At 50.8% G+C, this 15428-nt stretch overlaps 2 protein-coding genes across 5 annotated transcripts; one reads left to right on the top strand and one right to left on the bottom strand.

Moving 5' to 3' along the window:
* The first annotated feature begins 182 nt into the window (after positions 1 to 182).
* On the top strand, positions 183 to 7358 carry RBM22 (RNA binding motif protein 22). The gene is made up of 11 exons (XM_002198672.6): positions 183 to 335; positions 1005 to 1058; positions 1847 to 1876; positions 2892 to 3024; positions 3300 to 3400; positions 3564 to 3736; positions 4245 to 4445; positions 4924 to 5088; positions 5497 to 5585; positions 6099 to 6230; positions 6915 to 7358. Exons 1-11 carry the CDS (start codon positions 282 to 284, stop codon positions 7043 to 7045), a joined length of 1263 nt encoding a protein of 420 aa, XP_002198708.1. The 5' UTR covers positions 183 to 281; the 3' UTR covers positions 7046 to 7358.
* A 1277-nt stretch (positions 7359 to 8635) lies between these two features.
* On the bottom strand, positions 8636 to 15351 carry MYOZ3 (myozenin 3). Of its 4 annotated transcripts, none has more exons than XM_030283946.4 (7): positions 15047 to 15351; positions 14064 to 14146; positions 13596 to 13759; positions 13247 to 13321; positions 12997 to 13144; positions 12538 to 12715; positions 8636 to 10146 (listed from the first exon to the last, which is right to left on the bottom strand). In XM_030283946.4, the coding sequence occupies exons 1-7, from the start codon at positions 15334 to 15336 to the stop codon at positions 9984 to 9986; spliced, it is 1101 nt and encodes a 366-aa protein (XP_030139806.4). In that variant the 5' UTR covers positions 15337 to 15351; the 3' UTR covers positions 8636 to 9983. The 4 variants fall into 4 exon arrangements, with proteins under 4 accessions (XP_030139806.4, XP_030139807.4, XP_030139808.4 ...); XM_030283947.4 differs by having other exon boundaries at positions 14064 to 14150; positions 15047 to 15136; XM_030283948.4 differs by having other exon boundaries at positions 14064 to 14150; positions 15038 to 15127.
* Between the last annotated feature and the right edge of the window lie 77 nt (positions 15352 to 15428).

Raw genomic sequence — 15428 nt, 5'->3', positions numbered from 1 at the left:
AACCACACGTGGCTCTCGGATTCTTTGCGCTGGCTCTTATTCCAAAATAATCATTATTTAAACAAAACAGAAGGCGGAGCTCCCCCGTCTTTTCCCAATGGTCCCGTCCCCGTGCTCCCCCCGCCTCCTTTCCCGTGGTCTCGCCCGTGGAGCTGCGCCTGGAGCGCCCCCTGCCGCCGCGCGGTGACGTCACCGCTGCCTCAGCCCGCCTTTTCCGTCACGGCGCTGCGGGAAGCGGCGTCACTTCCGGCCGCCGCCTGCCGGCGCGGAGCGCGGCCGCCATGTCCACATCGCTGGGCTCCAACACCTACAACCGCCAGAACTGGGAGGATGCGGTGAGCGGGGGGCGGCAGGAGCGGGCCGGGCCCGGCGGGGCGGGGCGGCAGGGCCGCGAGGCGAGCGGAGCGCGGGGAGGCGGCCCCGGGCTGGGACCTCCTCTGGGGACCGGCCGTCCTCCCTGGGGACCCGCCACCTTCCCCTGGGGACCCGCCACCTTCCCCAGGGACCCGCCCCCTGCGGCCGAGCCGCCCCGGAGGGCTCCGCCGCGGTTCCCCGGCTCTCCTTTCGGGCAAAGCGAACGAGCTGTCGCGCCGCGCTGCAGGGCTGTGGCAGCTGCGGGGCCGAGCTGGGCCCCTCGTCTGCTCCTGGCCGCGTCCCCTCCAGCTGGAGCCCTTCCCGAGTGGGCCCAGTGCAGACAATCGCTGCTGAGGCATCGCGGGGCCGTGTCACCTGCTGCAGTCCAGGCACTGGCAGCTTCAGATCTCAAGAATCTCTTTTTATTTGCTTATCTTAAGTTTTACTCCAAGCTACAATAACAGCCATAGTATGACTATATTCATTTCGGTCTGGGTCGTGGCTTGCAGCTCTCCGGGTGTCTCTGAATCCATTTGCATCTTTTAATCATCTGATGAGTTAAACTAGATCATTTTTCAGAGTGTGACTTGAATGCTGTTGTGATGGCAGAGCTTGTGACAAATTCCCCATTTTCTTCTTGCTCGATTCAGGACTTCCCTATCCTGTGCCAGACGTGTCTTGGAGAAAATCCCTATATCCGGATGGTATGTGCCTCTTGGAGCCTGCAGTCCTTCCCTCTGTCTGTGGTGGCCCTAAAACTGTGGGGCTGGGACTGAAATCGGGCTGGGTACGGAGGAGATGCTGTACACCCTCCTGAACAGCTGGTTCTGCACAGCAGGATCTGCTCCTGCTGCTGTTGGTGTGTAATGTCACAGTTAGGGCTGTGAATTAAGAACAAATCCATCACAAAGGTGAGGAGATGACCCAGCCCAATGTGACTTAGGAAGGTAGTTTAAGTTCCTGCTTGTTTTCCTGGGTTTGCTCTGTGCAGGGTGAGTCAGTCCATGTTCTGTTGCTTTTCTCTGCCTGCCCTGGTTGCCCGTGACCTACATTGACGTTATCTCCTTCACATTCGTGTTCCACAAAGTTTGCTGAGGGAGATTGGGCTGTTCTTGTGAAACATAACCCTAATGCTACTGTAGGGGATATTTCTAAACCTGTTTGTTTCCATGGGTTATTCAATGTAGATCATCTCTCCTTAAAAAGAGCTATTAATGCTCCTTTTCATTCTCACCTTTCATCAGTACAGGAGGTGGGACTTAAAGTACTCTGTTCTTAATGCAAGTTTCTAAACCAAAAGTGTATTGAGAGTATTTAGGATTTATATTTTTTGTCCTGTTGACTTTCCAAGGTGTAAGCCAAATACTTAGGGGTGAGTGAATCTAAATGCAGCATAATTATGAAAAAACCTACTGTGTTACCACATCAGTATGTTTCATGTTTTACCTTGAACTGGTGATATTTCATGGTTTTTTTATTTTTTATATTTCAGACCAAAGAAAAATATGGAAAAGAATGCAAGGTATGTTTGTGTGTTTTGAAGAATGATTGTCAAAATCAGTGCAGATCTAGGAACAATCCATCTTCTGTCAGGTTCAGAAGAGTGCTAATCTGGGTTAATTTAAAATGTTTATGTAACTACATAAATTTTTAGGTCAGTCTACTGTGCTTGTTAGAGTCAGTTGGTCCTAAAATAGTAAAATTATTGAGCAAATCCTGAGTCTGTATAAACAAATCTTCGTGTTTATCAGAATGAGGTTTTGCAACTACTGTTGTACTATATGTGAAGTAATTGCAGGATTTAAAGTTATCCATGTTTTCTTGGGTGAGTTTGTGTTCTTACTGAGAAGTGCAAAATACCTGGAGTTTGGGTTTTACTGTGTGTGTTATTCATGCTATTTGGTGATTTGTGTTGTCTGCCCAAGAAATAAGCCACAATTATTTCCAAGAGCAAGAAACAATCAGTGTTGCCCGGACTGAGGGAAATTAAAGGAGGTTTTCTACCCTTTTATCAGTTTTCATCTGAGGTAGAGAAAAGGTATAATTTGGAGTCTGTACATATTGAGATTGTATTTTGTACTCAAGGTGTACATGCAGAGGAAGCAAATGCCTCATTCCATGAGATAAGAGGGAGCATCACTCTTCTGCACCAAAGCAGTCATAACCTCTTCCAGGTTGCTGCTGTGCTGGTGCCTGATGTACCCATTGTAATTCATCTCTAAAAGCTCCACACTGACATCACCTGGAATCAAAGAGAATTTACAGATCTTTGAGTAGATCTGCACTTGGATTATTGCATTAAATAAAAAGAAAAGCAGCAACAAAAAAAAAATACAACAACTTTCCTAAAACTTCTTGTTGTCAAATTAAAACCCCAAATAGAAACAAATATTTCCTGAGCTCCGAGTCTTAGCTTTAGGACAAAGGAGTTGCATTTATAGTTTGGAGAAGCTGGATGAGTTTGGAGTTTGTTTCCATGTGAGAAGCAGAATGGCAGCTCTGTGCAGAGTGAACCCAGTGCCACCTCTGTGTCCCAGATTTGTGCCAGGCCCTTCACGGTGTTCCGCTGGTGCCCCGGGGTGCGGATGCGCTTCAAGAAGACAGAAGTGTGCCAGACCTGCAGCAAGCTGAAGAATGTCTGTCAGACCTGCCTGCTTGACCTGGAATATGGTGTGTACCCAAAACCTGATCCAAGACGGGGGGCTGCCTTCTGAAGTGGGAGCTGGTGAAATTAATTTAAATGTGTGCATGTTATTGTCACTGGACAGTCTTTGAGAAGAACAGGTCTGGGTGGTCATGTCTCTTCGGAGGTTCAAGGGCAGAGTTGTTTCCCTGAGCAGCAGATGATTTACATCTGGTCACTGCAGGTTGCAGAAATAAATGTTTCTGCTCTTTCAACTTGTTCTTCATATGGATTAGTTGGGTTTTTTTTTGTTTAATTTTAGGTTTGCCTATTCAAGTCCGGGATGCAGGACTCTCCCTTAAGGATGAAATGCCTAAATCTGACGTCAACAAAGAATACTACACCCAGAACATGGAGCGAGAGGTAAGTGTAGCCAGCCATGATCATGCTTTTTGGGTGGCTGTGTGTGGGGAGGAAAGGGCAGCAATGACCTAGCTTCTCTTAAAACCTCTTGCTTGCTCTGATTCTGTGCATCAGTGTTCAGTGCTGATATACACATAATTATTTGTGTTCTCCCTGCTTTTAGATAGCCAATTCTGATGGCACTAGACCAGTTGGTGCACTAGGAAAAGCTACTTCTACCAGTGACATGCTGCTGAAGCTGGCCCGAACCACTCCGTACTACAAACGCAACCGTCCTCACATCTGTTCCTTCTGGGTAAAAGGAGAGTGCAAGAGAGGAGAGGAGTGTCCCTACAGGTACAGACACAGCTTGGACAGTCCATCTGTTCACCACGGTCAGATGCAGCTTCCCTTGGAGATGCTGCAGTGATTTGGGTCAGGGCAAAACTTGAATCCAGTGCCAGCAAATGAATCTCTGTGATGGCCATTTGGTTTGTGAGAAGTTGGCTGTGTCTTTTGCCAAAGCAGTGACTGCAGCTCTTGTGTAGTCAATTTTTCCCCTTTGTGGCGTCAGTCCCCTCAAGCAGAGACCTTTGTATTTGAACAAGAGGCTGTTTCAAACCCAGCTCTTGTGTTTTGTAGTGCTGAGTGTTGAGCTGTCAGAAGCACCATTCATTCAGAACTTGACACAGTCCTGGCTACAGTTGAAGTTTTCAGGGCTTTGTTCCATTTTGGCATGTTTATGTGGACAGGGTTAAGGGTATAATTGACCTGAGGGTTTGAGAAGGGAAGCTGGCAGCTACAGTAGTTTCAATCCATTCAGTCATCCCTGATGCTATAAAATGCTTTGTTTACTGAACCTTAGACATGAGAAACCTACAGATCCAGATGATCCTCTGGCTGACCAGAACATCAAAGATCGTTACTATGGAATTAATGATCCTGTGGCTGACAAACTTCTGAAACGAGCATCAACCATGCCCCGTCTAGATCCTCCTGAAGACAAGACTATTACTACACTGTATGTTGGAGGTCTTGGAGATACCATCACTGAATCAGATCTCAGGTGTGTTGGTGAATTTGTATTCCCCTTGCCTTTTTGTTTGACACTTTGATAATGGCTCTTCAAGTGAGGAGCAAAAATAAATCTGGCTTTCAGTTTTTTTTAATGGGGAACAGGTTGGTGGGCAAGTGCAGAGGAGTGCCAGCTTGTTGGAGAAGAAACAGGCACATTTCAAATGCTTGGATTAAAATTTATCTCTTTAAAGATGAGTCATCCCTTTGAGCTGTTGGGGATCCTGTATAACCCTTTTTACAAGGAGGTCCAGTATCCTCTAGCTAACTACTGAGAGCAGCTGCTGCAGAGCTTTTATTGCTCCATAATTGCACAGTGGGCAAATTAACTGATTGATTCTTGATTTCTAATTATTAGTTTGAACTGGGAGTGGAGAAGAGAAAGTTTCTGAGCATGCCTATTTCACCTGCCCTATACCCTGTGACTAGGAGGAGAGAGGTATCATAATAATTTTTTTTGTCCCATGCAGAAATCACTTTTACCAGTTTGGGGAGATCCGGACGATAACGGTGGTGCAGAGGCAGCAATGTGCTTTCATCCAGTTTGCCACCAGGCAGGCTGCAGAGGTGGCTGCTGAGAAATCCTTCAACAAACTCATTGTCAACGGCCGCAGGCTCAATGTCAAATGGGGAAGGTGAGTGTGGGGGGAGGAAGCCTGGAGGATTTGCAAGTTCTTCTCTCAGTTTACAGTCTTGATCAGCAGGATTTGGTATAATGTAGAAGTTGATAGTTGTTTGGTAAATAGTTGGGGTCCTCTTGCATTTTGGTTTTCTTTTTACAGTGGGATCTGGCTTGGAGATGACACAAGTAACATAAGGGATTTCTTGGTTGAGGATTATGGATGAGTTTCGGTAGCTTTGCTCCTAGTCCATCTCCTGTAAACAGTTTGAAAACTTGGTACCATCTGTCTGATTTCTGCAAGTTTTTAATCTTTGGCCTGAAGAAATGGATCTGGAATAGATAATGTGAATCCACTGTGGTGTAAATATCTCCTAACCCTGCTTTTCTCATCCTTGATCTCCAACTTTTGCCTGTTTTTCAGGTCCCAGGCAGCAAGAGGAAAAGAAAAGGACAAGGAAGGCACTACAGAATCGGGGATAAAGCTGGAGCCAGTTCCAGGACTTCCTGGAGGTAAGAGAGTTGTATTCATCTCTGAAACACTTCATGCTGACCCACTCCATGAGTGAGACTGCTGTTAAACTTCCAGCAGCAGTTACAGTTCAGGATGGTAGAGGCAGTGCTGAACCCAGAGCAGTTACAGTAGGTTTGCCACAGATCCAGCTGGATGGGAGATGTGCTTTGTCTAGGAGCAGATCGTTGATGAAAAGAGAGTTCTTTATGTGATGAGTGAAAAGTTAAAGCTGAATTCAACTTACTTAGATCACAGATACTGGCAACCCACGTTTTTAATGTTTTCTTAGTCCACTGAGTGTTGTATGGTGGACACAGCAAAGCTGGTTTCAGATGGAGGAAATTGGTGACTGGGGTTTCAGGGCAGTTCTGCTTCTCATTCCAGTTCATATGTGAAATAGTAGCAACATTTTGTCCTTGTGAAAGCGTGGGTTGTGCTCCATCTCTGAAGGCAGACACCTCTGCTTGTCTTGCCTGAGAGATATTCCATAACCATATATACTTTTTCTGCAGCCCTCCCCCCTCCTCCAGCTGCAGAAGAGGAGGCTTCTGCAAATTACTTCAATCTACCTCCAAGTGGCCCCTCAGCCGTGGTGAACATTGCCCTGCCACCTCCTCCTGGCATCGCTCCGCCGCCGCCTCCAGGTACCTGTGTTTCCCCCTCAAGTGGGGGTGTGAAATTCAGTGTTAGACGGTCTCTTCCTCCTTGCCAGGCCATGCTGCAGTGCTGATGCATGCCCTGAGCTGATTTTCCTCATCCCTGATCACACAGTGTAAACGGATGATCTAAACTGAGCTGTCAGCACAGTTTAATTAAACTGAGCTGCCTGTTGTGGTTGGTATTTGCTTGCAAATTCCCAGGCATGTTGGAGATCGCTGTTACTGGTACTGAGACCTGCTCAGTGCTTTTGCTGGATGTGTAAATGCCACATTAACCCAAACTTCAAAGGGTAATTTTGCAGATGGTTGAATGCTGGCATGTTCTTGACTCTATATATCTATCCAGAGATGCTTTTTTTTTTTTAATTGAATTTTGGACTCTCATAGATATATTTGCTCTGCTCTGTGGTTGAGTAGAAAATATTTAGATGGGCATTACAGACACTTGCCTAGTCCCCCCACCAGCTTTTATTTTTAAGAATGTGTGTTGGGTAGGGATTGGCCCTAGTTGTACTGAAAAGAGGGGCAGGAGTTTGGGGAGATGAGATACGTGCACATTTGTGAGGCACAGCTGTCAGCCAGCTATGGTGTCAGTACTTTGAAGCAGCAGTACACACACATCAGGTTTTCTGTTACTTTGCCTGAAGCTGCCAACTTCTGTTTCTGCAGGTTTTGGACCACACATGTTCCACGCCATGGGGCCACCACCTCCCTTCATGAGAGCCCCAGGCCCCATCCACTACCCGTCCCAGGATCCCCAGAGGATGGGTGCCCACGCAGGAAAGCACAGCAGCCCCTAGCACATCCTGCCACCCTCATCCTTGAAGTAAATGTTATTTTCTAGTTACCATGGTAGCACCATATGTTGAGCTGTGGGTGAGCTAGAGACGCCTTATTTCCCTGCTTGCAGCCACAGGGCAAGCTCAGCTCCGTGTCTCCACTTATAATCGGGTTCTTGATATGTCCCAGGTCTTTCTATTAGTGTGGGGGTGGGTGGGGGACAGACAGAAGGGCTGTCAGGGGTCTGTGGGTCTGGGGTACCAGAATTACAGTGCTGTCTATGTATCCCATTGGCACACTTTTGAAATAAACTTCTGGAAAAACAAAACCAAACTCTTTTCAAGCCCTTTTGATATCCTCAGTTGGAACATTATGGACTGTTAAAATGTAACCAGAGACTCTTTTCTGTCAGGTAACTAATGATGTATTATTCTAATGAGGTATTAAACCAGCACTGAATAAGAGTTGAAAAACGAGTTCATCAGACCTGCCAAATGCATGGCCTGACCTTACCACTCACTACACAGAGTTTTCCTCCCTCCTTTTTCCTGTCTTCTTGATTAAAAAAAGACAAGAAAACAAAGCCTTTTTAAGCGCATCACTTCTAATCCTGCACATCCTGAGCAAGACAAGTTCTGGGTCAAGCAAGCAGCCCCCAGGCAGTGTAGGTATGATGTGGAGTGACAGGTCAGCATTTGCTGATTTAGCCAATGACAGCCCCCTCTGCCCCAGAGCCCGGGCTTGTGCTGCCTGCGGCTGCAGGGCAGTGCAGAATGCAATTGCAGCTGCTCTTGGGGAGATTTGGGGCTCTCCAGGGCCTGTGAAACAGCATCCCCTTAATGTGACATGGGTCCCACTTCATCTTGCTTTGATAAGTTGTGAAACTTTCTGTGCTCCAAGTGTAGTGGTGACCTTGGAGCAACTGCATCCTGCCTGGAGCCTGCAGCTGAGTGAGGTCTGTGTACATGTGGCTGAGGATTTTAGGTTTATCTCCTTATTAGCTGCTTTCATGTAAGGGGTCTGTGGACATCTTCATAAGAGGATGGGGCCTGTTCTGAAGCTTCATTTACTTGTTTTTTAAAAAGTACATAAAAATATTAGAATTTTTCATCACCAAGCTTCCTGGAGTGCAGTGTCTGAGGGCTTGGTCTGATTTTTATGTGACTGCTGCCACAGCCAAGATCCTACATGGGCAAGGACATGCACATCCACTTTTAGTTTCATGTGCTGTCTTGTACAGAGCCACTGGGTCCCATCATGGTGCCAGCCCTGCCAGGCTGTCAGAGGAGGTGTAGCACTTGTGGCACCACAGGCTGGCTTTCTCTGGAGAAAGAGCTGGGCTTGGGCTGTGGGTAATTAGTTCTGCTTTTGTCAGGGGAGGGCTCACCCAGGGTGGTGTTGGACAGCAGAGGCTGCTGGTGGATGGGAGAGGGCTGTGGCATTTGCCACTGCTCTGGCACAGAGTAGCCAGGACCTATGAGTGCTGTAAGAGATTTGGCATGCAGGAGGCTTCGCATAATCCCAATTTATTTATTATTTCTGGGCAGTTACCCAGGGTGCCTAGGTTCTGCAGATGCTGGACAAAGAGAGAAATGGAATTGGAACAGGGCAGCAGTTAAGCATCATAGATTTATTGTTTCTAAGGAACAAGCCATTTATCTTTCTGTTTGCTTGCCCCCTCCTGCTTCTGTGGGAAACAGAGTAATGAAAGCTTCCCACCTGAATATGTTGAGGCAGCAGAATCTGTGCGTGGGGTTTCCTCTGCACAGCGTTGCAAACTTCACAAATGAGGGAGCTGCTAACTTCATTTCTACCACAACATTTACTTGCCCCATTTAACCACAGTGGTGGAAAAGAACTTTTATCCTGGTGCTTTTGGGAGTATAAGCAAAGGTAACGTTAAGAACCTGACAAAAGCAATTGAAGGAAGCCTGTGTTGAGTCAGAGGTTTTTGTGAATGGGGTTCCCCAGGTATTCCAGTGACTGTAGGCTGTTGTTAGCTGCTTGTCCCACTGTGTGTCACTGCTGGAAATGCTGGTGTAGTTGGATCCTCATTGCTGATTTTCACGTTCCCAGGGAAGCCTGTGCTTGCTCTGGAGGCACAGCTGTGCAGCTTTTCCTTCCTGCTGGTGTTGAAGTTACCAGAACACCCTGGCAGCATCCTCACACTGGTGTGGTTCTGCAGGGCAGCGGGTCCAGGCAGGGCCTGGTCACTGACCAACTACATGAAGCAAATCTGTCATAAATCACTCAAAGAGCCCAGATTAAATGTTCAAGCAAGACATGCAAAGAGCAGTAGGAAAGGGGAAATAGCTGCCAAGTGCTAGCCAGTAGCTTCTGGAAAACAGGGCACAACTCCAGTGTTCCTCTCCCCTCTATTGGGCTGTGCTGTGCTGGAAAATAGGTAGATTCCCACTCCTTTGTTTGTTTTTGTTGTCCAGCCAAGCTCAAGGTAGCTGCTTTAAACATGCCAATGCCTCAAGTAACTTGTTTTGCTACTGCTGTTCCATTATCATCTCCTCTCTGCATCCAGACTGGAAGCACAGACGCAGAGCTGTCCTGAAGATGGAATTTCTCTGCGAAAGCACCAGCTGTCCAAGCAAGTCTCGGGTGCCAGTGAGGATGCAGTGAGGCAGCTTGGTGTGTTGCAGCTGGTGGTGCTGCTGTTTTCCATGAGGCAGGGAAGAGGATGGGCTGTACAGGATGTTTTGTACAGGAGCTTGCGGGGATCTGCTGGATTAACAGTGAGGACTTGGGTGGTTGGCTTGGCACTGACTGCAAGGAGAATTCAGAATGGTCCCACACTTGAGCTCATTCAAACCCACTTGAAGATAACAACCCAAGCCCACCAGCTGAGCTTCCACAAAGGATACCTGCCCTCCCTCCCCTCCCCTCCCCTGCGAGTGTCCGAGTCCAGTGAGGGAACCATCCATGGCCATGGGGAAGGGAACACACGTCCTACAGCTCTTCGCTCTCCGGCAGGATCCGCACCCAGCCTTGGGCCACCCTGTTGAAGTTGGGCCTGTGGGAAATCACCTCCAGCACACTCAGGTTATCCAGCTCCACGGTGGGCAGGGAGAACAGCTCACCAACCAACGCCCTGTCAAACGGGGCTGGAGTCCTGCAGCACAAGGAGAGGCACACTTAGTCACAAGGAGAGGCCATTGTGAAGGTGTTAGAAAAAACAAGTCTGGATTTACTGAGGCCAGCACAATTTAGCAATGCCTGTTGCATTGCCTAACCCTCCTCTTCCTCCCCGGGACAGTGTTAGAGCCCTACCAGCCCAGCAAGGTGGTTCTCTGGTACAGAGCCCACCTCAACTCAAGCTTTGGCAAGCCTGGAGAGTGGGGTTTGATACCTGGGTGTGAGTGGAAGTGTTCTGCACGTGGAAGGGCTTAGATTCCGAGACCAGTGATAATGACAAACCCCTGGTCTTGAGAGTGCCTCATGTGCAGCTCCTGTGTCCTGCAGAGGGCTGAGGCTGGCGCTGCTCAGGATCACAGCAGCACATGCAGCTCTGTTGGCCCTGGCTCCATCCCGCCTTTTGGGACGGCTCCTCCTGAACAATGACTAACAGGAGGAGCAGTGTGGGGGCAAGAGCTGTCATCTCTTTCTGGAGAAATGTGGAAGGGACTGGGGAAGAGTGTGCCAGCCCCCAAAAAGCCAAGAATGTTGGTTTTGGAGCAGCACATAGGGGCTGAGCTATCAGTGAGGCAAAACTGGGAATGTTTGCTTTGGGAAGCACAGCTAGAACATGAATAATGTGGCATTGTTTTGCAACAGAGGAGAAATAAGAGGGGGAAAGGCAAAGGAGAGAAGTTTGTTCTGAGAACTTTCTTTTGGGAAAAGAGAGTCTTTGTCAAAGCTTGGTTTTCACTCTCTCTTAAGGCAGCACACCTTAGCAAGGTGGCCCAGGTTTTTGCATCACAGTCTGAATATTCAAAATTAGGGGTAAATGAGCCTGCTTTAATGCAGTTACTGTGGAGATGGTGGACTTGCCCTTGCTCTGTGACCCATGAGAGCTGTGCTGGGATTCAGCTAGCATTAGGCAAGACCACTGGCTTTTTGATAGCCAGTTTGTTCCAAAAAGTTTGGTTTTCTGTGCTTGATATTTGAACTGAGAAGTGATTTAAAAGCTTGGAAGATTGTGAAAAGCCCAGTTAGAAGCAGATTGGCTTTCTGAATCTTCCTGCCTCACTGAAGAATTAGAGGAGGTGGTAAGAGGCTTGGAGCTAAATTAGCATCCATCTGTATTAAATTACAGTTGAAGACTTTAAATAGAAAGGCAGTGTGTGAGAGGGGAGAAATGGTACAGGGTAGAGTATTATTCAGAAACATGCCCTTGCTTCAGTCCCTGTCCATAAATAAATCCTGAGGCAGAAACATGGCTAAATGTTGGAAGAAAAGAGCCAAGTGTCTGCAGCAGCCCCTTGCTCTCCCCCTGCAGCACCTCCTTGGCTCCAGCTCCTCAAGGAGAGCCCCATGGCAAAGCCCCAGGGCTGAGGGGGAGGAGAGCAGCAAAGGGACGGTTGTGGCCAGGCTCATCTCTGCCCTTTAGGATGGCTTTTCCCTCAAGGAGAGGTTGTGGTCCCCCACAGCCCCTTCTGCCAAGTGCTGACAGCACAGCAATCGTGTCCCCTGCCTCAAATCCAGCCCTGGGGTGGGCACAGGGGAGCTGCTGCTGTTGGCACATGGGCTGTTGGGGAGCAGTGCTGTGTCCTGGGGGAAACTCCAGTGGGAACTTGCCTGCTGGAAGATAACTTTTGCCAGGCCACCAAAACCAATGTAATTCAATCCTCATGACAGAGGCTTTCAGGAAGGAAGACAGACAGGACTCCTTTTGCTGATTCCCTGGGATGATGTTCAGTTCTCATTATTCTGCCATGTGCTGCTGGTGCTTTGCTCCAGGGTCCCAACCTTGACCCCAGTGTAATTTGGAGGTGTGAGGAGGCACCAGCCGTGCTCCATCAGAAGCAGCCACAGGGCACGGGGCTTGCCAGGCTGAGCCACCAGAAACCCGCTGGCCTGGAGGCTTTGGGCTCAAGCAGGTGTTTGGAAGGAATCTGGTGACCTCTTGGCATTCTGTGGGAAGATTAACCTTATACCCCCACTGCTTAGAGACTTGGCACTGTGTCATTCCTCCATGCAGCCCAGAGCTGAGCCCAGCTGGGAACAGGAGTGATTCCTACTCCAGGGCCATGTTTGTAAGAATTGGTCCTCCCGAATTTCACCCCTGAGGTTACCCAGTGAGATCAAGCTGCTTAAGGCTGTGCGAGCCCAGTAATGGAGCTGAGAGGAGATGTGGGGGAGAGCTGCTGGAGGCAGGAACCTTTGCAGGGAGCCACAGAGGAGCTCCTGAGTAGGAAAAGAGCAGCCTGAGCCCTTGTTGTGCCCCTCTGGGGTATAAAGAGAGCATCAATGTTTGCGTTTCCCAGGCAGGATGGTGGGTGCTCCTCGAGGCTGAAGGGCTTGGCCAAGGGCTGCTGTGGCTGGTGGTGTCTGCCCCTGTTACCTGTTGAAGCTCCTGAAGTCCCACGCAGGGGGTCTCATGGGCGGTGGGTCCTTGCCATACACGGCATTGGCATTGTCCCTGTCACCAAAGAGCTCCTGCCATGGGGACCGGTAGCCCTTGGGGATGGCGGTGACGTTGAACTTCTCGTGGGGGATTTCTTTCAGGGGGCTCGAGTACCCTGTGCAGGGGAGAGACAGTGTGGGCTGCTGGGGCAGAGCCAGGCTGAGGCAGGGGGCTGGGAGCAGCCTCTGCATGGCCATGGCCTGTTACTGGGGCAGGAATGAGTATCTATAACATACATACATATATATATATGTGTACACACACACACATTTGTACACATAAAATCTCTGTAGGAGGGTAGGGCAGACCCCTGAGCAAGCAGCAGCTCGCTGCCCCCAGCCCCATGTTGCTGAGATCACAGTGGGTTGGGTTCAGGTACAGGAAGCATTGACTTACCTGGGGCCAGGGCACTGGGGTTCAGGACTTTGCTCATGTGCAAGACTTTCTCTGACTTCTTGGGTACTTCTGGGGGGCCACCTTGGGGTGATGCTGCTACATGGAGCTCAGAGTGATAATTCTCCTGGCCCCCAGCATTCTCACCTGACTGTGGAGGGGAGAGTTAACAGGCAGAGGGGGAGCTCCCCCTGCTCCATTTGGGACTCAGGGGGTGGTTGAAAGCACCTCTGAGCTTCCTCCATCTACTCACCATCTGTTCATTCACTGCTCCTTCTGGATCACCTTTCCCAGTGTGGTGTGAGCCACCTGCCCCTTGCCCTGGGAGCTGCAGGAGACAGTGAGTGGGTGCAGAGGGGGATCAGCACCATCCCCCTCCTCTCTGGTGAATATTGAACCCCATGTTTGCCCATCTCAGTGCCCAGCCCACCAGGACATCTCTCCTCTCCCTTCACCTCTGCATAGCAGTCAGCCAACCATGTCTGCCCTGCAGAGAGACCACTGACCCCACCAGGAATTGCTTCCCTGGAAAGGCTGCAAGGGCCAGGGAAGGAATTCCTGGTGGGGTCAGTGGGCCAGGGAAGGGCTGTCCCCAGACCCACCTGCCTGGAGCCACTGGGGTGCTCGAGGACGAAGCGCTGCACGCGCTTCTGGCGTTGCTGGAAGAGGCGGGAGCCGCGATTGTGGGGCAGGGAGAGCTCCTCGATCATCAGGTCGTGTGTTGTGCTCATCTTCTTGCCCAGGTCCAGCTGGGGCTCTGGGGAGGCTGGGAGAGCACAGCTACAGCTGAGGATGCTGCAGTGTTGGGGACCCCTAAGGCAGCACAGACCGTGTATGCCCTCGCTGGGGTCTCTGGTTTGTGGCTGGGCCATTTGCCCACGCCAGGGACTGGCATTTCCTCAATGTGAGGATTGTCAGGGAGCTCCAGAGGTTCAAGCAGCCTCTCCCACCCTATGCCTGGACTGTTCCAGCAAAAACAGGGCAAGTGGCCTCAACCAGAGCTGGGTCTGGCCCCTAGGCAGGGAAGGCAGCACTGCCCTGGGGCTGGTGACACACCTGCACCCCCTTACCATCTTCAGGGCCCGGTCTCATGATGGCCATCACTCGCTGCCGTGCTCCTGGGGCAGCTCTGTTGAAGGGGGATGGATCCTGTCTGGCTGGAAGAGAAAGGCACCCCAGGAATGACACCAACAATGGGAACATGTCAGCCCCAGGCATGCCCCAGAGAGACGTTAGGATTCAGCTGAGCATCTCTCCTGGTCAGCATCATCCCCAAGCATCTCCTTGCACCGCTCTATGTCCCCTTCAACAGACATAGGGAATGTTCAAATCACGCTGCCCCTCAGCCCCTGCCTGTCCTTCTTCCTCTCTGCCTTTCTTTAGGGCAGAAACTGTCCTTGCCTGTGTCTTTGCCCACGGTGAGCTGCTGTCCTTGTGCCCTGAGCTCTCTCGGAGCAGCAGGTGCTGGCCGAGCAGGGGCCCTGGCTACCGCCCCACCTTAGCAGAGCTATTTTCAGCTGCTGGCTCCGAGGGTGCAGGGGCTGCAGCCCTGAACCTGCAGGGAGCTGCTGAGCCCAGCCAGCAGCAAGAAGGGTCACGGCACCACTCAGCTCCATTGTGGAGAGGCGGCTGGAAACCAGCTCCAATCTGAGCCCCCTGAGCTGCCGCCTGCAGCAGAGCCCTCCTGTGCTGCCGTGAGTCTCAGCTCCCCAGGTGCTGTTCCACCCTGTTTGGTGCATCTGGCACCCCTCAGCTCAGGCTGATGCAGGGCAGCTTCCCCTAAGGGCCCTGTGGTGCTGGGGCTCCCGTGGGGCTCCCGTGGGGCTCCCGTGGGGCTGGGGTGCCTGGCACACAGCTCCCTGCCAGCCCTGAGCTCAGCACTGACCATCCACACAACCAGCCAGGGACCTGCACCCCATCCTTCCCTCTGCCCCCCTCCAGGGAGACTATTCCCTGACCCCCACAGTGGTGGTGTCCCCTTTTCCAAGGACATCCTCAAACCCCATTAACCCACCCACCTGCTGAGCCCCACGTGGGACCTCACCTTCCCTACCTGGCCAGGGGATACCTCAGATGCTTCTGGGGAACTGAAGGTGCTTCTCCTGCTGTGCTGGGGATGAGGCTGAAGCCAAGCTGCAGCCACCAGCACTCGGTGGCCTTTGCTGGCCCTTCGCGGCACCCTTGGGCTCCTGCTGCTCGCCCCGACCCGTCCTGGGCTCCAGCCCAGATGCCAAGGTCCAGCCACGGGACAGAAGTTATTTCTGGCTGAGAAAGGGGGCGGAGCAGGGCTGTGACCCTTGGGGACTGCGTGGAACAGGTCTGACTCAGGGATGAGGATGCCATGATCCCGGCATGGAGCAGGGCTCTGACCCTTGGGGACCAGGACACCACCACCCAGCATGGAGCAGGGCCGACCCACAGGGATGCAGACATGG

The sequence above is a fragment of the Taeniopygia guttata genome, chromosome 13 (genome assembly GCF_048771995.1).
Source record: "Taeniopygia guttata chromosome 13, bTaeGut7.mat, whole genome shotgun sequence".
Lineage (NCBI taxonomy): Eukaryota > Metazoa > Chordata > Aves > Passeriformes > Estrildidae > Taeniopygia > Taeniopygia guttata.
The sequence above is the reverse complement of the archived record's forward strand: the minus strand, read 5'-3'. Positions and strand labels throughout refer to the sequence as shown.

Excerpts from the sequence above, each read along its gene's own strand:
- MYOZ3 (XM_030283946.4), bottom strand. The coding sequence starts at position 15,336 with ATGGCATCCTCATCCCTGAGTCAGACCTGTTCCACGCAGTCCCCAAGG. Across the intron at positions 14,147-15,046 it reads CTGAGGTATCCCCTGGCCAG|ACAGGATCCATCCCCCTTCA; the intron begins GTAGGGAAGGTG and ends TCTTCCAGCCAG. Across the intron at positions 10,147-12,537 it reads GACTTCAGGAGCTTCAACAG|GACTCCAGCCCCGTTTGACA; the intron begins GTAACAGGGGCA and ends CTTGTGCTGCAG.
- RBM22 (XM_002198672.6), top strand. The coding sequence starts at position 282 with ATGTCCACATCGCTGGGCTCCAACACCTACAACCGCCAGAACTGGGAG. Across the intron at positions 3,025-3,299 it reads CCTGCTTGACCTGGAATATG|GTTTGCCTATTCAAGTCCGG; the intron begins GTGTGTACCCAA and ends GTTTAATTTTAG. Across the intron at positions 6,231-6,914 it reads CGCTCCGCCGCCGCCTCCAG|GTTTTGGACCACACATGTTC; the intron begins GTACCTGTGTTT and ends CTGTTTCTGCAG.